The following is a 23,324-nucleotide window of genomic DNA, read 5'->3' on the forward strand; positions in this document are numbered from 1 at the left end:
TCAAATTACCAAAGAAGTCTTGTTTATTCCATTTAAGAAAGAAGAACCAGAGATTTTTTAATCAAATCAAAAGAAAGTAAAACCAGTAGAACAGGGGATGGAAACCTATGGTTTTCCAGACAGGCGTGGCTCATTTTGGTTCCAATGTGGCTCTCAAGCGCAGGATCCCAATCCATGGTAATGGCATCACATCATGAAGGCAGTGCCATTACTTTCTTCCTCTCAGATTTCTTAGTGGGCGGTAGCTTGTTCACCCCACTCCTCTCAACTGGAAAGACAATGATGAGCAGCCAAGATGGCAGCTCCACTCCCTAGCCTCTGCCAAAAGGATGACAACCCCAGCCTGGGTTCCCCACTCTCCTTACCAGATGACAGGCAGGATGGGGGTGCTCTTCCGCTTCCTTGCCGACCCCTCTCCCGAGGCACCCACAACACAATCCAGCATGATCATTTCACTCCTCCACTGCCAACCTACTCACTGTACCTTGATCTCACCTATCTCCCTTCCAAGCCCTCGCCCATGCCTCTGGACTGGAGCTCCCACACCCTTCATATCTGATAGAATCATTCTTCCCACCTTCAAAACCTTAATAAAATCACATCTCCTCTAAGACACCACTCCTGACTAAACTCTCCTATTTCTTTTCCCTCCACATCACCCTTCCCCTGGGATTTGTATCTTTTGAGAATTAGCATAGCACAGTGGATAGAGCATAGGCCTAGGAGTCAGAAGGTCATGGGTTCAAATTCTGGTTCCATCACTTGTCTGCTGTATGGCCTTGGGCAAGTCACTTAACTTCTCTGTCCCTCAGTTACCTCATCTGGAAAATGGGGATTTAGACTGTGAGCCCCATCTAGGACAGGGACAGTATCAAACCTAATTTGGTTGTGTCCACCCCAGTGCTTAAAAGCACTTAACAAATACCACAGTTATTATTTTTATTATTATTTATTCACCCTACCCTCTGCACCATAGCACTTATGTTTATATCCATAATTTATTTTAATGTTTCTCTCCCTCTCTAGGCTGAGAGCTCTTTGTGGGCAGGGACATAACATCTCCACCAACTCTGTTATACTGTACTCTTCCAGCTGCTTAGTTCAGTGGTCTGAAATCATTAAGCAGTCTTAGACTCTGAGCCCCATGTGAGACATGATTATCTACCCCGTGGGTTGTCCAGTGGTTGGAACATAGTAAGGGCTGAAAGAATGCCACAATTATTATTGTTATTATTACTTATTGATTGAAAGAGAGAAAGACAACAGCAGGACCTAGAGGAAAGTCCATGGGCCTGGGCACCAGAGGACCTGAGTTCTAATCCCAAATTTGTCACTTGCCTGCTGGCTGACCTGAGATAAGTCCCTTAACCTCTCTGTGCTTCAGTTTCCTACTCTCTCTTAGATTGTGAGCTTCATAGGGGACTGAGATGTGTCTCATCTGTTTATCTTTTTTCTACCCCAATGTTTTGTACAGTGCTTGGCATGCAGTAAGCACTTAACAAGTATCATACAAAACAGGCATTTTGCCACTCCCCAAATGAACAAGAAATAAGCTTGTTCTCTTTTTCTCTCTTCTATCTCTTTTTTCCCTTTTTTTCTCTCTCTTCCATACACCTCTTTCTTTCCTCCCCTTCTCTCTCCACCTCTTCTTTTTAAACTGTGTGACTGTCTCTGCATATCAATTGCTCCAAGATTTCTTTCTTTTGGCTCTTCTATATAAAAAGGTTGCACGTCCTGTGTTAGAACAGTATTCATTTCTACAGAGGCTTACTAGTTTGGGCCCCATTTATCTTGCATGGAACAAATCAGCCCACCTACAGCATGGATCAAGTTAATTAAAAGGCTTTCTTTTCCATCCGAGGTATAATCAAGGTAATTTACTTCCAAACATAATCAAAAAAAAATGTACAGGAAGATTAACCATATGATGTACTTAATTTTTTTTATCAATTTTTGTACATTCTAAATGAGGATTCTGATTCTGACAGTTTTCTGAAGCATTCACAGCTACATTGAGTTCTCTGCAGCCATGCTCTCCACAAAATGGGATTCCAAGGCACTGGGGAACCCCCAGGCGCATAACCCAATGAAAGTTTGGGGAATGTACTGTGAACTTGCAATCAGCGGCCCCCTTTTTCTCCTGAATGCGTCAACCAATTTCTTTCCAAATAGTGATAATGGTGAAGGACTGAAGAGCACTGGCTCTTTGTTTTACAAGTACAACAAGGCCAGGTGGGAACAAGGTTATTAGCATTTCTTGGAACAGAAAGCAAAGTGAGAGGAACATTGCAATTTAAGGAACAAAATTAGCTAAAGGCGGGTGGTCCAGGAAAACCTCGCATTAGATGCAGTTTTGGAAAGAGTAATGGTGCCACCTACTGGGAGGGACCACCAAAGAGGTGAAAAAGCTCAATGCAGAGTTCTGTCTAGCTCAGGATGTTCAAAGGTCAGGAAAAGAAGCAAGCAGTCCTGATCTCCGTTCTAACTGCTACAGTGACACACCGGCTTAGAATTGGAAAATGTAAATTTTCTGCTAGGTCTTAAGTGAATATAAATATAATAATTATCCATGGATGATCATAACTGTCAATAGCACTAATATTTATTGTTTCTGTGAATTTTCGGTGTGAGTGTTGAACACTCACCTTTCAACCTTCCTGGTATTTCCACTTAGCAAATTCAAAAAAACTATCTCTTGGAATCAGAACATTAGCAATATTTCTACCCCAAATATTTAAAAATGCTGAAACAATGTGATTAAAAGTGCTGTAGGGGAAGACGAGATTGCATGCTCTCCATTTTCATCATCAGTGGGCTCTTTCAGGAAAGCGAGCTAGATGATTTCACCAAAATATCTCTGGAAAAGTCCAGAAGCAGGAGTGGGTGATAATACAGAGAACCTAGGAATTAATTATTTTGTGTATACCGCACTAGATTTTTATCGTCTTTGATAGCCAAGATTGCTTTGTTGCACTTTCCTAAGAGCTTAGCATATTGCTCTGTTCATGATAGATGCTCAAAAAATACCACTGGTTTGATTGAATTAATTCCTCCATCAATAGAGAACAATACGGTAGCAGTATTTATTAATACCTATGCTGAGAATAAATTTTTGATGGGAGTTTTAAAGAAGAAAGGCCTTGCTCTCGAGACACTTGCAATCTGATATAGAAAAATAAAAATGCTGTAAGCTCCTCCACTAAGCTTTAAGCTCATGGAGGACAGGAATTATATCAACCAAATCTGCATTGCATTTGCCCAAGTGCTTAGAAGAGTGCTCTGCACATAGTAAGCACTGAATACCACTGTTTCATTGAATACATAATTCTATAGGTATGTTCATAAGGCTAGTCAGGGCAACTTTGCAAAATGGAAAATAAAGCAATAAAGATAAAGATTTATCATGCATTCTCCAAAAGACTTTTTTTCATAAACATGCATTCATTTCTTTGATGAATTAGAAAAGCATTTTAATGAATGGATTGCATGGTATAAGTTTCAATCCACTAGGAAATTGTTCCATCTCAATGGATTTCCAAAACAATCAAAAGCCTTTGGGGCAGGCATCCAGGAGCTGCTTAATGCTAATACCTGGCATGGGATACATTTATATAAAACATGCAGATCATTTTGAACCACTTCAGAGCCCAGGATAATTGACTTAAGTATATGAAAGGGGGAATCTGCAGATAGCACCCTATCCAATAATGCAGCATGGCCTTGATACAACAAAGAACCATCCAGCTTCATATCAAATTGAAGCAGTCTAAGTCTGTGGTAATGTCCAATCTTCTAAATGGCTAGGATACCTGGTCCTACCATGAAAAGTGCATCCAACTTCTTAAGCAATTTCATTAGCATCACTCATGAGTAGTGAGTCACACTAAATATCAAATAGTAAGATAGATCAACAACAATACAGTACTGCATACCCATGTTCCTGCTGAACAGTGAAATCAGTGGGATACAGTCAAGCACAAAGAGCAAAACAAATGCTTTAAAAGTATTATAAAGCACAGCCTCAAGCAGTGTGCAATCAGAATTGCCCATTTTTCATTCTGATGGCAGAGGCTAACTGGGTTAGAGCATTGAGGGGGCAGAGCACTGAAAGGGCAAGGCTTAAGAAGGCAAGGTTTGATGAAGGGAAATAGAAATCAATCAATTATATTTACTGAGCCCTTACTGTGTGCACAGCACTGTATTAAGTGCTTGGGAAGTACAATAAAACAACAGACACATTCCCTACCCACAGTGAGCTTGCAGTCTAGAAAGAAAGGAAGGAGGAAAAAAGTGGTAAGAGAGAAAAAGGGGGAGAGAAAAAAAGATAGGGAAAGAGGAGAAGGAATAAGATGAAGATGAGATGAAAAAGGAGGAGAAAAGGAAAAGGAATATACAGGTAGAAGGTAGGAGAACATTTTTTTACTATATTTGGAATCAGTCTCTTTGCACAGTTTTTGATACTGAAACCTTTCAAGGACCAAGGTTCAGCTCTCATTTTGTTTTAGACAAGACCTAATCATCATGATCATTCTCTTAAGTGCTTTCCTACTTCAGTGCTCTTCTCTATACACAGTAAGCATAGGCACCCAGGAAGTTAAGACTTACCTAGCCTGCCACATTGTTGCTGCTTGCTGTTACCTTCACCCTCACCCTCTACCTTCACCTCCACCACATCTGCTTCTGCTTAAGGCTGAGAAGCAGCACAGCCTGGTGGAAAGAGCAAGGGCCTGGGAGTCAAAGGAACTGGATTCTAATGCCGGTTCTTCCATGTGTCTGCTGTGTGACCTTGGGCAATTTACTTAACTTCTCTGTGCCTCAGTTACCTCACCTGCAAAATGGGGATTAAGACTGTGAGCCCCACTTGGGACATGGACTATGTGCAACCTGATTAGCTTGTATCTACCCCAGTGTTTAGTACAATGTCTGGCACATGGAAAGCACTTAACAAATACCACTATTATTAGTATTATGATTTATTCCTGAGCTGCAGGACCAGGAAGTGAAGACTGCTCAGAAGCCAGGGTATAATGTGCACAGGTCTAGGTAGCCACTTCCCTGATGCCAACTGGTGCTGTAGTGACCGAGTGTACTGCCAAGCATTGGGGCTGCCTTTACTCCCTGCCCTAGCAATTCCCTACTGGGTGCTCATACATGTATGATTGATTGACCTCATGTCCAGCAGGTGGCTATCACTGCTCCCCACCCAGTACCTATAGTAACAGTCTGACCCCTCCAACTGTGGCCAACTGTCCCAGAGCATCATCCACCTGAAGGCAACAGTCAGTGTGTGGGGCATGGGAAGGGTGGAGAATGGCAGATGGGATGCTGAAGGGGAGGCCATGGGTGCATTTTGCCCCCTGTGAAGGTGTCCGGTTGTCCCTCCAGGTGCTGGGGCAGAGAACCAAAGCATTTCTAGACTGTATGTTCATTGTGGGGAGAAAATGTGTCTATTAACTCTGTTGTATTCTGCTCTCCCAACTGCTTAGTTCAGTTCTCTGCACACCGTAAGAATAGCACTGACAGATGGATCGGACTAGAGACTGGAGACGTTTTGATGCAGTTTGGAACTCGAGGACTTGAAAGTGTTAATTGAACATTCAGAGGAAGAATATTTTTGTCATGAATCATCTTCGTAGTGCTTATAATAGTAGTAGTAATAATACTTATTAAATGCTTACTCTGTGCAGAACACTGTACCAAGCGTTGGGAAAGAATCCTAGGGTGAAATCTGATACAGTCCTTGGCCCCCAATAATTCGCAATCTAAGAATATAAGGCAGAGAGAGGGAACTGGTGATAGACATATAAGGAGCAATGAAATAATAAAATACTAAAAGAACAAAACGGACAAAGGAATCTGCCAGATTGGTGGGTGCTGTCCAGGAATGGTAGTAACTCCGATTCCTGTCCTCAACTTTCCATCAGCCTGCGAGAACTCCCCCTGCTTCACTCCCACCCACCCATAGCATTCTGGATAGCGAGAACTGTTGAACTGAAAAGCTCAAAATGCTCCCTTCCAGTCGTATGAACATGCTGATGTCCCAGTTACCAACAGAGTCATAGAAGCACAGCTGATGCTGCTGGCCTCAATCATATTTGTTTCATCTCTGTGGCTCTGGAACTATTTGGTTTCCAGTTTATCCAGTGCAGAGGTGGGACAGAAAGAAATTTCCCAAGTATGTGCTTAACTCACATACTTTTGACTTTTGGGTATATGTCATGTGTATGTCACATGATGGTCACCTTCTAGACTGTAAGCCCGGTGTGGGCAGGGATTTTCTCTCTTTATTGCTGAATTGTACTTTCCAAGCACTTAGTACAGTGCTCTGCACACAGTAAGTGCTGAATAAATACGATTGAATGAATCTCTCCACTTCTCCACTTCTCTCCATTTCTATTATCTGTACAGGGGGGTTAGTGATTCTTCCCACAGATGTACTCCCACTACCAGGATACTGTCAGGAAGAATGAGTTGAATGTTCTCAGGTGAAGGGGGTTAATAATAATAGTAACTGTGGTATTTGTATAGCTTTTACTCTTTTCAAGGCACTGTACTAAGTACTGGGGTTGTTACAAGATAATCGGGTTGAATACAGTCCCTGTCCCACATAGGGCTCACAGTCTTAATCCACATATTACAAGTTATAGAAGTTAAGTGACTTGCCTAAGGTCACACAGACAAGTGGCAGAGCGGAGATTGGAACCCAAGTCCTCTGAATCCTAGCACTGTGCCCTTTCCAAAAGGCCACACTGCTTCTTGGGTGGGAAATTATAGGATCGACCAGTCAGGCAATCAAGCAACAGTATTTACTGAATGTCTACTCCATGCAAATCTCTGGACTAAATGCTTGGGAGAGTATAAAAGAGGGAAAAGACAAGGTGCCTGCCTTCAAGGAACTCACAAACATGATTGATCCACATCTGTGTATCTGTGCTGTAAAATCAGGATCCAGCAGGAAGGAAGAACTTCATTTACTGTTGAATCCAAGTCATTAATAAAGAAAATAACACCATGGAATATCACTCAGGTTTTTTCAAAGTGCCAGAAATGACTGCCATTCCAAATGTATTCAACTGTGTTTGTTGAGTGCTTAATATGTGCAAAACACTATACTAAGCACTTCCAAATCAATTAATCAAAACCCCAAGGTAGCTTGTGCTATTTTTCTCTACCTTTACTGTTCCCTTTGAGATTTTCTGAGAAACCCAGATTATGTAGTGTGTGATACCCATTTCTTTCTAGAAGTTGTGCATGTTAGTTATTCAAGGATTTGAAAAATGGTGCAGAAATTGTGTTTAAAAATACGAAATCAAAACCAAAGCAGGAATCCGAGGATTTATGCGCTGTCTATCTTAGGATATAATTAGAATTTTGATGAAAAGAAAAGAAAAAAAATCACCAAATAGTATATTACAGTCCAAACTCCCAGGGAGATATCATTGTTTACCATTGTTTTCTTCCTGAGGTTTTATTAATGAGCCACCCATCTTGTGTGCCATAATGTATTACAGTGGCCTCCTTTTAGTTGCAGTTCAAAATAAAATAGATCTGAGTAATTTAAAATAAATGATATTTGCTTTGGAAATGGAAATATCACTCAAGTATCATTGGCTTTTTCCCTGGGAAACTTTGGTAGCAACTAAACAAAGTCAGTGTGTGTAAACAGAGTGGGGTGGTCTTCTTCCTGACCACCTGCTGGTTGAGACAAACAGGGTACTTGAGGCAGGGGGCCTGCAGGGGTGCTTGAAAATCAAAGGCAATAGGTGTTCTCTCAAAACAGTCATGCTGCATCAGGTGAATCTGAGGGGCCACCTTCTAACCATGCAGGGAGTGCAGAGACCCATCAGAAGATTTTAACACCACCACGTGATTTTCGAATCAGACAGACCTTGGCCCTTCAGTTGGCATTTCGAAGCCTATTGGCTGAAGAATCTCACCAATCCCTGAAAGGCGGCATTCCCCTTCAACAGTCTCTTCAAGACCTGGGCAGCACCTTCCACCCACCTGTGTCAACTGTCAGTTTCCCACAAGAAAGTGAGCAGCAATGGGAATGCCCTGATTATCATGGGAGTGCATCTCTGTGGTCCAGGTAACTGATCTGGTGTGGTTGAAGGGGCCTGCTGCCAGTGTTTCCTCAACTCTGATGTCAAACCTGGATCACCACAAGCCCAAACCTGCCCTACCACAAGGTGTATTTGAACCGCCAGTGGGACAGCATCTGACAGAGGCAAACCAGGTCTGCTTAAGACTTCTGACTTACTTATTTGTTCCCTGCCAGCAAGCAGGTGGCTGTCCACATGATTTTAGTTCTCAAATATATTACGACAATCCAAGATTATAGTGAGGCTTCTAGAAAACTGTCAGAAAAAAATCTTCCTCTATCTTTCCTTTCTCAAAAACAAAAATTTCCTTACTACAGGCTTGGGACCTGTATCCTTCACTGTATTCTGCTCACTTCACCTACCTCCAGTCCCTTCCTCATATTTCACTCTCAACCCAGTATTCTCTTTCCCCACCAAGACATCCAGGCATCAGTCCTTCCCATCTTCGAAGCACTATGAAAAGCATACCTTTTTCAACTAGCCTTCCTTGAATCATATCAACCCAACAGCAGCCTTTATAACGTTAATATGTTTTATGTGCATTCACAGCACGTATGTGTATATGTACATGTATACAAATACATATCTAAAGGAATATTCAATGCTAATTGCAGTATTTGTCAATAATTTTATGTCTCTCTCCCCCATTAGATTCCAAGTTCCTTGTGGGTCAGTAACATGCCTATTTAATTGCACTTTTCCCAAGTAATTAGTATGGTGCATTGCATCTAGTAAGTGTTCAGTAAATACCATTACTATACCACTTTAGAGTGTGAATTAATTAATGTCTTTCTCATTGGTTAATCATGTCTAACCTCGAGTTCTTTTGGCTGTAATTCACTTCTCCTTCCTCTCCAAACTCATTAAACACCCACCTCCTCCATGTAGCCCAATCCAGTTCCAAACACCCAATCTCATCAGTAGCCCTCCAGCATTTGTCTAACTTATCATTGTTTCTTGTGTATTCTTTGCATCTCATGTGGTTTGTAGATTTTAAGAGGTACTTGTAAACCTCCAGTCTTTTTTCTATGTGCTTACCATGTGCCAGGCACTGTTATAAGTGCTGGGGTAGATACAAGCTAATCAAGTTGGCCATCGTCCATATCTCAAATGGAGCTCACAGTCTTAATATCCTTTTACAGATGAGGTAATTGAGGCACAGGAAAGTTAAGTCACACAGCAGACAAATGACAGAGCCAGGACTAGAACCTAGGTCCTTCAACTCTCAGGTCCATGCTCTATCCATTAGGCCCTGCTGCTTCTTGTTCTCCAATAATGCAGAGGGTGAATCCTTGTAAAATTCCATGTTGAGAAAAATTCATGTTTTAGTACACATGTTTTAGTATGTCCTAGCCAGACTACAGGCAAACAGACAAATGACTTTCACTGTCAGATAAAAGTCTCTCCAATTCCCAAACAGCATTGTAGACAAAACACTTATTATGGCAAAACTGAGTTGTATTTGGATTTCTCTTTTTACCCACATTGGATGGGAAACTTCTGGTTCTTCTTCGTAACCCCATGCCATATAGAACAGTGTTCTACACAAAGTGGATGCTCCATCTTTATCTTTGGGTATCAACAAAGATAACTGTTTCCTTGAGCAAAAATGGCAGGGAATGTGTTTGTTGAATTATATCATACTTTTCCAAGCACTTAGTACAGTGCTCTGCACAGAATCAGTGCTCAATAAATACAATTGATTGATTGATAATTGTGAAGGATGAAGGGACTAAAATGTTTGAAATGCTTAAAAGGAAGCAGCATGAATCGTTTATGATTTTGAAAATAAACAACTCCTTTAGGAGAGTGCATTCTGTGGGAGCGCCATACGCCCTCACTAGGGTTTCAGTCAACTGGTGGTATTTACTAAACATATATATTGTGTATGAAGCACTGCTCTAAGCACTTGGAAGAATTCAGCAGAAGCAAGACACAGACTCCCTGTTCTCAAAGAGTTCACAGTAAAATGGAGGCGGGGGGGGGGGCGGGGGCGGAGGCCGGGGATATAAAAATGATTCATAATAGTGGGAATAAGAAGATAAAATAGACAGAAGTTCAACTCTATCAGAATGAAATAGAACAGATAATTAACTATATATATATATACACATATATATATGCATATGCACATATGTAAGTGTTGAGAATAGGAATAAAATGTGTAAGTGCTAAAGGTGGCTGCTTACTACTCCTGGATTTTAGTTGTTTCTTTCATAATAGAAAGGATTACACAGTGCTTTACACATAGTAAGCCCTCAATACATACCATTGATTTATAGATTGATTACAATTTTGTATTTTTATGAATTTCTCATTCTTAACCATTCATTCATTCAATCATATTTATTGAGCTTTTACCGTATGCAGAGCACTGTACTAAGTGCTTGGAGTGTACAATTCGGCAACAGATAGAGACAATCCCTGCCCAATAATGGGCCCACAAAGGGGTGAGTCCATTATAATTGAATCACTCAATCAATCAACAGTTTTTATTTAGAGTAGACTGTGCTAATGCTTGGAACAGTACCACAGAATTAGTAGACATGATCCCTTTACTCAGGTGTTTTACAATTTAGTTGACAAGAGAGAGATTAAAAGGAATTAAAGGTAGGAGGAAATAATAGAGCATAAGGATGTGAACATAAATACTAAAGGGTGGTGCAGGTTCCCCAGTGCTCAGGTAGCACAGAAGTGATAATTGGGTGGGCATCAGGTGGGGAGATTCCCTCTCCAAAGTGTTTGCATTGTAACACAGAGAGGAATGACAACTTCAAGAAGAATCTGTAAAGCACTTTGCAACCTTTACAAACGTATCATATAATTGAAACGTTGTTTACTGCTGAAATGAATTTGCTACCAAACAATTCCTAATGGTTGCTTTTGCATTGGTTTCGGGTGGGGGGGGGAGGGGGGAGCCCTCCAAATCCATGTGTTTCTTTAGAACACAAACATTTTGAGACTCAGGACCAGGCAGTAGAAGTAATGAGAATGATAATAATAATAACAGGATTTGTTAAGGGCTACTATGTGCCAAGCACTGTTCTAAGCACAGGGGTAGATACAAGGTAATCAGGTTGTACCACATGGCGCTCACTGTCTTAATCCCCATTTTACAGATGAGGTAACCAAGGCACAGAGAAGTTAAGTGGCTTGCCCAAGGTCACATAGCAGACAAGTGGCAAAGCCAGGATTAGAACCCACATCCTTTGACTCCCAAGCCCGTACTCTTTCCACTAAGTACAGTAAGTAAGGGTAAACCATTTCTCTTTTTCATGTGCTTTTCACTAGCCTGACTCAGAAAAGGGAAACTGTGTCCTAATGGATTAGATTACAACCAGGCCTGGGGTTCTAATCCTTGCTTCACCACTTACTTTATCTGTAAAATGGGGACTAAGACTCAGAGCCCCATGTGGGTCACGGACTGCGTCCAACCTGATTGCCCACTGAGAGCTCACCTCTCCTACTGAGAGCTCACCTCCCCTACTGAGAGCTCACCTCTTCCAAGAGGCCTTCCTAGACTGAGCTTCCCCTTTTCCCTCTGCTCCCTCTGCTGCCTCTCTGCCCCCCCACTTCACCTCCCCTCAGCTAAGCCCCCTTCCCCCCCTTTCCCTCTGCTCCTCCCCCCTCCCTTCCCCTCCCCTCAGCATTGTGCTCATCTGCTCATTTGTATGTATTGTTATTACCCTATTTATTAGGTTAATGAGATGTACATCCCCTTGATTCTATTTATTGCTATTGTTTTTTGTCTGTCTGTATTCCCCGATTAGACTGTAAACCCATCAATGGGCAGGGATTGTCTCTATCTGTTGTCGAATTGTACATTCCAAGTGCTTAGTACAGTGCTCTGCACATAGTAAGCACTCAATAAATACTATTGAATGAATGAATGAATGAATGAATTGCCTTGTGTCTACCCCAGTACTAAGTACAGTTCCTGCCAAAGAGCAAGTGCTTAATAAATACCATCAAAAATGGTCCCTGCCCACAAGGAGCTTACATTCTATAGGGGGAGACAGACATTAATAAAAATAAATAAATTACAGATCTTATATAAGTACTATGGGGCTGAGGGTGGGATGTATATCAAGTTCTTAAAGGATACAGATCCAGGTACATAGGGAGAGGGAAAGGGGGAAATGAGGGCTTAATCTGTGAAAGCTGCTTGGAAGAGATGTGATTTTAATATGGTTTTGAGGGTGGGAAGAGTGGTGGTCTGCTGGATATAAAGGGGGATTGAGTTCCAGATCAGAGGGAGGGCAAGTGGTCAGTAGTAAAATAGAAGAGATTGGGGCTAAGTGAGCAACCTAATGTTAATGGGGCAAAGTGTGTGGTTCTGGGCTGTAGTAGGAGATCAGCGAGAGAAGGTAAGAGGGGCGTGATGAGCTCCTATCAAGAATGAAGAATGGAGTTGAAAAATCAAATTTGCAAGATATTAGCAAATATTTTCAAATAGAAAATCCTTTTTTTTTAAATTTCACATCTTCCTCAGGGATTTTGATTTGTTCACTTACTGGCTGGAAGTGGGTTCATAAATCTTGAGTGTGAGTCAGCAGAAGTTATACTTGCAATGAGATAATGCCATCATGAAACTGTCCTCTTGGCATTTCCAGGTTGATAGAATAAAGGAGTAAAAATATTGAGCTATGTCTGTTCTCAAGGGACAGAGAGCCGGCTTTGTTTACACTGATTGTGTTCAAGTGCTGAGGCTTCTACGGTTCAAGTTACCGACCTTCAGAAATCAAAAACATGGTCAGGAAATGCCTTCAGAAGCATCTGGGGCTATGCTAAACAAAATCCCAAAGAGAGACTCAAATCTTTTCCAGGTTTTTCCATCCTTGTAGGAAAATTGAAGCTGGGAGTAATTAGTGTGTTTTTTCTGTACTGGTTGTTAAACACCCTAATTACTTCAAGCACCATTAACACCACTTGCACACAAACTATCCTTTGAAAATACTTTTCAATCTGAAGTAAAATTGATGCTAATTTCTTCCTGAGAACATAACCAATATTAACACAATTTGAAGAGTTATTGAATTTATTTTTTAATCTTAGCAATGACATCAATATTCTAAATATTCACAATGGGATAACAATTCAGTTGGATCTGATTTGGAAATAACAAGAATCTCCTAAGAGATATTGCAGTTTGCTTTGGAGAGATAAATATTACAATTATTTGTAATAATTTATTGCATAGCCTTCCAAGTATTTTCACTAATGTATGTAATATTTTTTATCATGTGTGACTTTATGAGAAGTTGAAATCAGTTGCGTTGGACCTTTGACAAATTTTGGTGAATTACTGGTTCCCATTCCTTTTTCAAGAAATCAAAAATTTTAAGACCAGTCTTTATCACCAAGACACCAGTTATACCCAGAGTTTTTATCACCTTTTCTCCAACAAACCAAACTGCATTATGCAAATAACAAAAAACGTATTGTAGCATTTGAATTCTGTTATTCCATGACAAAATGCAACTTATAGAAAATAGGATATTCTTATAATTCCATTGTTCCATGACAAAATGCAAAAAAGGGGATTCTTACTGGTTGCATTTAGAGAATCCAATTTAAAATGAGAATTACTCATTACATTAAGATCTTGTCTTATACCCTCCATCTCTGGAGTATATTCTGCCCCAGTGGGGAACTTCCTTCCTTCCTTCCTTCCTTCCTTCCTTCCTTCCTTCCTTCCTTCCTTCCTTCCTTCCTTCCTTCCTTCCTTCCTTCCTTCCTTCCTTCCTCCCTTCCTTCCTTCCCTTCAATTCATTCATTCAATCATATTTATTGAGTGCTCACTGTGTGCAGTGCACTGTACTAAGTGCTTAGAAAGTACAATACATCAATAAAGAGAGACAATCGTTGCCCACAACAAGCTCACAGTCAGGGGTTGGGTGGGGGAGATAGAAAGGGGGTGTAGATACATATGTATTTGTCTTATCCAACAACAAAATTGGAATTTGTCTACTTTGTAGATTAGTCAAAAAGGGGAGACATAAAGACAGTTTAAGAAATAGACCTCCCAACAGATCATTCATTCCTCCTTAAATTTCTGAGGAAAATGTCATTTAATGCAGTGAGGACCAAGGAGAATACCTACCATTACTTGACTTCTCAATCTTTCACAAAAACCTGAGATTATATGGCAGTCTGTAATGATTCCAAACTTCTTTAAGGGATTGTCCTGTCAAAACTTAAGTTAATAACTTATGTGATCTTTCAGATTCTTAACACAAGAATATGGATGATGACTTTCAATATTATATTACTAGGGAAGTGGCCAAACCTCCTGAGCTGAAGAATTAAGGATGAAAAACAAAATAGAGCCAAGGGTTTCCAATACACACACACCAAAAAAAGGCACCTTTGCTGGAAAAGTATTTATTTCTTATGTTCATTCTTCTCTACGTCCTGTTACATCAGGCCCATCTGGTGAAAGTAAATAAATGCCCTTAACTGGTACAGCAAGGATAGGGTGGGGGTGTCAGCAAGTGGTAGTGAGCTGTTACTCCTGGGAGGATAGGAGGGGTGGCTACTAGAACACGCAGCCAGAAAAGGATCTGTGGTCAGGGGCAGGGACTTGGGGGGCACTGGGAGAAACAAAACCCCCATCCCAGCCCAGGCCAACATGGGCGGTAGTTGCTGAAAGAGCTCAAGCAGCAGTACACTGTAGGTAGAGTGGCCTAGGAGAAAGAGCAGGGACCAGGTAATCTGAGGATCTAGGTTCGAATCCCAGATCTGCCACTTGCCTGCTGTATAACCTTGTGCAAGTCACTTAACCTCTTTGTGCCTCAGTTTTCTCATCTCTAAAATGGGGATTCAATACCTGTTCTCCCTCCCTCTTAGGCTCTGACCCATATGTAGAGCAGGAGCTGTATCCCCATGTTTAGCACAGTGCTTGGAACATCATAAGCATTTAACAAATATGGCTATTATTATTATTAGCAGCAAAATAACTTACATTTCAGAAGAGCCATTCCAATCATTTATTTTACCAGAACAAATTTCTAGCCCATTCAGGTTTATATTAATTCCTGATAAAGCCACAGAGTTTCTTTTTTCTCTCTTTTTTGGTGAGATGCACAACAAACTCCTTAGAGCTGCAGCAAGATCAGCCCATATCACTGTATACTCGGGGCTCTGGCATCCGTGTCAGCTTCAACTAGCCTCCTAAAAACCACTCTAAATACCCCTGGATCAAACAATTCTATTTACTGGGTGCTTACCATTTGCAGACCACTGTACTGAGAACTTGGGAAAGTACAATATAATGGAGTTGTTGGACACAATCCCTGCCCACAAGATTTTATCATCTATATGGGGAGACAGACTAGCATTTCAACTGAAGGAGAGCATTCCCACATGCCTTGTAATTTCCAGGATGGCCCTACTATAACAGAAAATAGTTCCCTGGTAAAGGGTAACGTGGGGTTGGAAGTCATCAGGCATCGACAGGGACTTTCATAGGGAGGGAATGTGTCCAGGAATAAATTCTTGATATGCTGTGTACCAGCCATATTGCCTCCCCAGGAACCAGAAGTGCCTCACTCCATACCATTGAGAAAACCTCATCTGATCTGGCTTTCTACTACCTGCAGCACAAGGAAGGCTAGTGGTTGTAGTAGCCATTGGTAGTCTTATATTGTGATCTCTGAATCACAAGATGCTTGAAATCCTGCTCCTCTTTTATTTTGTGAATTGTGTATTTGTCCTTGTTCCTTATGCTGTTCTACTGTTTCATTGCTCCTGATGTGCTTGTTGCCAGTCGTCTCCCCTACAGGGATTGCCTCTATTTGTTGCTGAATTGTACCTCCCAAGTGCTTAGTTCAGAGCTCTGCACACAGTAAGTGCTCAATAAATACGCTTGAATGAACGAGTTAATTCATAGATTGGGAGTCTGTCAAGGCACAGGGTCCATGTCTTATTTCCATTTATATAGTTTTTCCCAGTGTAGTAGTATATACATGGTAAATGCTTAATCCATTCTATCACTACTATTATTACTACCACCAATATTTCCATAGATAGAAAAGCTCCACTGTAGAGCTCTTTTATTTTTTGTTGCCTTTATTCACTTTAAAAACATCAGAGGAATAAGGGCATGTCCTATATTTTAAATGTGGCTAGGGCTGCATTACTGACTCAAGAGAAGGGCAACTCAAAACCAGGGCAAAATGCTAAATATTCCTTCTCAGGACCACAGCATGTAAATTGGAAACCTGAGATTATTTGACTGCTAATTACCATTACAATAAATTAAGATTTATGACACATCTAGGATGATATTTAGGCCTTGAATCTGTTTATTTCTTCTCTGGCCAGTTTGTGTTGCAACTTTCACATCATTTCAAGATACTTTTAAAATTTTGATGTCTTTCCCTCCCATCAGTTCTGTTCCACCCAGCTGCTTCTCCTAACCTTCTACACTTTATTAATCTTATCTGAACTGACACCACCTAATCAAGGTAAACCCTAAACCCTATCAATCAAAACAAGATCATTCTATTTTCACAGGTGCTTGAGAGGGTTTGCAAGCTGAAGTGCCACAAATCATTTCCTTTGTAACTGCAAGGCTGCCTTTGATTCATGGAAACTCCCAAGCTGAGAAACAGTCATTCAAGCCTACTTGCAAGTCATGGCAATAACCTCACCACCCGCCATGACAAATCGGAAATTCATTCAAAATGTTTCAGCAGCAACTTTTTCAATACCGCTCTTGTTATCAAGCACAGCCATCCTAATACTTCACAAGACAAATATGCTAAGAGGAAGAAATCCGGGAGCTGGCCATTTTTCTCTTAGGGAAACATGTTGCAGACAAACTAAGGTTTATAGATGGAGCCCCTGAGATTTGGATTTGGATCCTTTCACCTAAAGGATGCAGAGAACAATAACAAAAATAACAAAAAATGTGCCTTTTTCCAAGTGGGAGTAATAATCTCATTCCGACCTAAGAAATGAAAAGGAACCATAATGAGAATTGGGTAGATCCTTTATTTGAAAATAGCCATGGGTTATGGCAAATGCGAGCCTTCGAATGAGCTATCCATGATTAGTCATTGCACTGCAATGACAAATTCCTAGAAGAAATGAAGGGAAATGACTTTCAGTAAGCTTGATTTCAGCCAATTTTTATTGGGAATAAAAAAAGGCATAACAAAATATTTACAAATTAGTCATTAGGGTTTCTGACAACATCTGTAACCACTTTCTTCTGTTTGGACAGTGCAGTAATGGCCTCCATCTCAGCAGTAGTGATCTTGGGGGTTAACATCACATTATCATAGTCAAATTGTTCATCAAGTGAAAATGGTTGAACTTCATCCCCTGGGAGCTATAATAGGAAAAGAAATATATGTTTTACTAGCCCAAATGACTGTAAGTGAAGAATAAAAGAAGTTGAAAACATACACTCTATATTAATATTTAATTAAACTTCTTTTAGGCACCACACTCAGCTGATTAAGCTGTTTTTAAGTAAAAGAACAAATTCAATTATTCAATTTGACCTAATTTAAGTCTTTTAATATGCCCCATTTGTACTGTACTGTATCTGAATGAATATCATTAACAAATTTAGCTCAAGGCAAGAAATCAGAAGTCTCTCTTGTACACATCCATTACATTTATACCACTTGTTGTGGCAGGGTTGCAGCAATATGAACAAATTAAGAACTGTGTAAAATCGGAAGGGCATATCTTTAAGTTTCCATCGTACTGAAGTGTTGAAAATGTTTAAGTGATTTGTACCACTTTAGTGCATTTTCAAAGAATGAAAATATGATATTTGATATTAAATAGTCACCCAGATAAGATCAGGAGCAAAAATTTCAACTAAAAATTTACCTCTCTTTTTTTCTATCCCTATTATGGAGAAAGCTGCTAGTGTTATGTTTATATGCACAGACAAATACATACAAATGTGAACATGAGCCGAGAATATATACACACACACACACACACACACACACACACACAGAGGAGCAAAGAGAGGGAAAAGCCCACAGCTATGTGGCCCAGTGCTTCTCCACACCACTGAATATTCAGGAGGTTTTAAGAGGCCTCAAGAACTGGGCCCACCCCACCCATCCATCTGAGAGCACAGTCTTCTGAAGGAGTAGAAAGTGGGCAGTCATGTGCTCCAGAACACTCCTGCAATTAAAGTTAATGGATCCACACTGGGGTGGAGTGAGACTAGAGCTAGCCCTTCCTCCCACCCAATACCGAGGAGCAAGTGCTGCCATAAAAGAGAAGACAGACAGCCTTCCAATTTCAGGACGCTGGGAAGCCTATGATGATTTCCCACTGAGGACTGTTTGCCTGAAACAAGGAGGTACCTTAAAGATCACTCTCCAAGTATTCATTTTGGTATCCTTTAAGTGTTTGCTCTGTGCAGTCCCCATCCTGAACAAGACTCAAATCGAAATGGCAGGAAACAGACGCATAGAGCAATAGCAACAGATTGCAAAGGGACTATAAAGAACAATATCAAGCACTTCAAGATAAGTGTTCAAGAAAATAGACACCGATCTTGGAGGGAGGAGTCTCAAGCTCACCAAGGCAAAAGGCACAGTCTTTGTTTCCAAAAGTCTCCATCTTAGGTCTTGTGTTGGTCAGGAGAGGGGCCATTAGGATGATCTAGAATTGGCCAATGGAAAGACTCCGGATTTCCTCATCTTACAAGCTCCAAGACTTAAGGATCTTCAGAATATGGATTGCTTAACTCATATATGTTTATATATGTATTTTTTAATACTATTTGTTAAGACCTTACTATGTGCCAGGCAAGATTGTACTACATTCTTGTTGCCCTATTTATCTGTCCTCCCCATTTAGGTTGTGAGCTCCTTTTACACCAGAGACTAAGTCTTAATTGAACTTGTAATTAATCCAGCAATCAAATTTATTATTTGTTATAGGCAGAACACGGTACTAAATAACAGAATTGGAAGACACAAGGAGTTCACAGGATAGTTAGTACAGTTCTGTAGAGTAAAATGGCTTAATAAATACTAAAAAGCTAATCCTCAACAATAAATGGTCACTACAAAAGAAGTGTAATCTAAGAGCAATTTTATGATTTTTTAATAACCTGGAAGAAATCGCTTTACATCTCCTTTTTTGTCTTCTGCTGAAAGATCACTAAGGCAATTTGTGTGTGATTAAATCAAATGATTGAAAATCTCTAAAAAAGTTTCATTACACATGGTTACCCTGAAATAATTGAACATTGAGATCTTCATGGAATAAGAGGTAAAGAATTGACACTGTGACTGTCCTTTAATGTTTTCACATAAAGTATTCACAGGTACCTTTAAGTCTCAAGAAAGGGAAGATCAAAAACAATGGCCTGGAACAAAGAGTGATGAAAAAGAATGGTATAACCGAAGATGTCTTTTCTGCTGAGCAAGAATCATCTGCTGGAAGCAATCACACTAACACCTAATTGTTGCCATTGGAGAGGCAATCAGACCAAATTCTTGGTTTACAATGTCCACGCATATGCCAGACGGATGTGTGAGTTTTCTTCTATTGTACCTCCAGTCCTCTGGGCTTCCAAGTTTCCACCACCACCTCCCTGCTGCTGGCCCTTCCCCAATCCGTGCTAACCCTGGGAACCCCGGGCCCCTACCCAGACTGCTGCCACCAAATGATGCTCCAGCTGGTGCCGATCCGGCAGTAACTATTTGTCATGGAACCGCAGTCATCCACATTGAGTTGGCAGCTGCTGTGTTCTTCCCTGTGGTTTGCAGTGAGACTGTGAAAAAGGTCACCGCAAGCCATCTTTCCCCCAAGAAACCATCAACGGGGTGACTTTCAGAGTCCTGTAGAGGTGCTGGGCTTGCTCTTGCTTATAATGATGACATACTTCTTGACCACAGATGCCTCCCCAATGCATGCTTTATGAGCTGCTATTTACATTTAAAAGTAATGAGGATGAAAATCTATTTGGAAAACCACTCACACTCTAAAGGGAGAGCCTCTTTTTTTTATCATGTGTTCCTTTATGGAAGAATTCCCCTAAATGGACAAAAAAACAAGTCAACTCCAAGCTTCACTTCATGACCCTTTAAAGGAAATATGATTTATTTTTCTTCGTTGATTTTTTTTTTATTTGCATGTTTAATCTCTATAAACTACCTGGCTTTGATCATACAAATAGCAAGAAATACAGTCTGTAAGAGGTAAGTAGTGTGGCCTAGTGGAAAGAGCGTGGGCCTGGGAGTCAAAGGACATGGTTTCTAATGCTCTACTTCTTGTCTGTTGCATGACCTTGGGCAAGTTGCTTAACTTTTCTGTGCCTGAGTTACCTCTCCTGTGAAATGGGGATTAAGACTGTGAGCTTCATGTGGGACATTGACTGTTTCCATCCTGATATCTACCCCAGCACTTAGCATAGTGCCTGGAACACAGTAACTGATTAACAAATACCATTAAAAAAATCATCCATACTCTACAACATATATAACTACAACACCCTAAAAGCTGGTATTACTCTAAATATTTCCTCCCCTAAATAACTAAGAGATTCATTAACAGCAACAGTTGTTAGATTAATTTTCTAGGCAATCAATTAAAGGCTGAACTTAAAAACCAAAAAGCCAAAAATTATCATATATTACTGTATCCCTAAGACAAGTTGCCAGGCATTTCAGGCAACTTTAACTTTGTCCTCAAAACGAAAGTGCACAAAGTATACCTGAAAAGAGGCTGGAATATTCTGAAATACATTCTTAAAAAAACCCAAAAACCCTGCATTCCCCTTTCTCTTCCTTCCAATACTAAGTCATTGGAAAATACACCCAGCAAATGTGCTGCTCAAAAAATTTTGTGATAATTTGCATTTCAATTGAGTATTTTTATGAACATGCATATGAAGGAATAATATATTTTTGCTACAAATAGCACATATGTGACGCTAAGTGAAACTGGATGCAAAGAAATATGCACCAGACATTACTCTCTAGTTCCCCCAATGAAGCCTTCTAAAATATCATTCTATTTGTGTTTTTTCAGCTGTGAGCCTACTGGATAAAGCTTAGGGAGTTTTCTCTTTTGAAACTGTAGGTTTATTTCAAGCTTCAACATAGAAGGGAGACTATGAACCTTTAGACCTGAAATTCTGATTTATTCAAAGGGAAATTTTTTTGCTGTAGAACACTGAATCCCTTGTGATGAACAAAAAAAACCTCTCTGAATTGAGTTTATTATTTTGTTATTTTTGCCTAAGGAACTAAGAGAAAGATATGGGGTCCAAGTATCTAATTTCAGATCTAATTGAAATGGTTGGTTTTTTTTGGTACCTCTTTGGGAATAGAATTTGGGCTCTATTAGAAAATGGTCATTTTTGTAAGTGTCCAAGTGGTTTATTTTAACAGAGACAACATTAAGAAAGGTAGCACTTTCATGCATATACCACATCAGTATTAAAGAAAAATGATTTATTGCTTATTACATCAATAGCTGCAGCATTTAGTTATAGCCCTTTTTAAAAAAAATCATACTGGTTAAGTGCTTACTATGTGCCAGACACTGCACTAAGCATTGGGGTTGATACAAGCTTAGTCAGGTTAGACACAGTCCATGTCCCATGAGGGGCTCACAGTCTTAATTCCCATTTGGCAGATGAGATCATTGAAGCATAAAGATGTTAAGTGACTTGCCCAAGGTCACAAAGCAGACATGCTGTAGAGCCAAAATTGGAACCCAGGTAGATCCTTTTGACTCCCAGGCCCATGCTTTACCCACTAGGCCACAGTGCTTCTCAAAAAATCTTGTAAAATAAATACAATTGAGTTGAAAATTTTGGAAATTTATTATTAATGGTCAAAGCATGGAGATAATTACTTAACTGAAACAAAATATAGGTCTCAATAGTCTTCATGGATCAAATTTTACTTGCTTTTATGAAGTAGATAATTTCCTTCTCTTTCATGTAAATTATTTCATTTGAAAACAGTCACATATTTTGAGGATATTTGGCCAGACAAAAAGTAGGAGCTTACAACAAAAGTGCTCCTAGAGAAGTCCTGATTTAGAGGGTAAAAAATATAACCTAAAACTAGAGAACAAAGTCAAAACTGCTGACTAAAGTTTAATTCCCAATGAAAGAGATACCACGGCTCAAGAGATTATGAGATTATGCTATTTTATATTTTAATTTTGACATGTTAGATCTTCTGTTTCCTTAATTTAGGGAGAAAGACTTCCCTTCAAGATTCCAAACTGAGCATCCATGGGACTTCAATTTAGGGGTGGAGGGGAGTGAAGGAGAGTCAGGAGGGTTAGTTGTCTGCTATGTGACCTAGGGTAAGACACTTTACTTCTCTATACCTCAGGTACCTTATCTGTAAAATGGGGACATGAACTGTGTCCAATCTGATTAGCTTTTTTCAACCCTAACAATTGGTATTGTGCCTGGCCATAGTAAGCGCTTAATAAATACTATAAATATGGTGAATATTCCAACCAAAGTGAGGCTTTGGGGACTATTTTAAGAATAAAATACCAAAGGTTTGCCTTCAAATTGCTATCTGAGGAGTTGTACTTGAATTCTACAGCAGCTGAGGCACTTCTCTCCCTTTCTCTTGCCTTCAAAAACAAATGCTAGACAAAGGAGGTGGAACCTAGAACATAACTTGCTAGAGAAAGGGCAAAAACCAGGTGGCTGATCTGTTTTATGCCTTCCTGTTGTGTCTCTGCCTTTTCCCTTTGGGCATCCCTGCTATCTCTCTCTCTCTGTCTCTCTCTCTGTCTTTCTCTCTCTTTCTCTCTTTGTCTCTCTCATCCTGTCTCTGTGTCTTACTTTCTCAGACTTCCTCAAGCCAAACCTCCAGCTGCTTCCTGCCCTGACTGCTGTAAACAAGTGTGAGTCAAAAAATAGGAATGTAGGATGTCAGTTAAAGAAAAAAATGGGACAGGAAATGTAGAGAGAGGGATGACTTATTCAGGCAGGAAAAAAAAGTTATAGGCACACAGAGTGCAGGTAAAAACAAATGGAAGGATAAATTTTGTTTGTTTCTTTTGATGTATCGGAATTTAAGAGATCCTTTTAAATTTACTGACATTGGTTTCAAAGCAATACGGTAATGCAAGCTTACTTTCTTGATCCAATGCACTACATTGCAGTATAGAGGGCACTGTTCATACTTAATTGTCATGACCTGCTAAGTGACAATGAATATGACACTTGGCCTTCCTCTGTCCCCTTGCCACCAA

At 40.1% G+C, this 23,324-nt stretch overlaps 1 protein-coding gene across 5 annotated transcripts in view; it reads right to left on the reverse strand.

Annotated features, from left to right (window-relative positions):
• Positions 1-17,215: 17,215 nt before the first annotated feature.
• Positions 17,216-23,324, reverse strand: part of IFTAP (intraflagellar transport associated protein) — a 62,290-nt gene continuing 56,181 nt past the window's right edge. For 4 of the 5 annotated variants that reach the window (XM_039911429.1, XM_029060871.2, XM_039911431.1 and 1 more), the window contains one exon: positions 17,216-17,439. In XM_039911429.1, coding sequence (XP_039767363.1) covers positions 17,278-17,439 — 162 coding nt within the window. In that variant the 3' untranslated portion in view covers positions 17,216-17,277. The other variant, XM_039911432.1, reaches the window with a different exon arrangement.

Source organism: Ornithorhynchus anatinus, chromosome 3 (genome assembly GCF_004115215.2).
Source record: "Ornithorhynchus anatinus isolate Pmale09 chromosome 3, mOrnAna1.pri.v4, whole genome shotgun sequence".
In the NCBI taxonomy this organism is placed as follows: Eukaryota; Metazoa; Chordata; class Mammalia; order Monotremata; family Ornithorhynchidae; genus Ornithorhynchus; species Ornithorhynchus anatinus.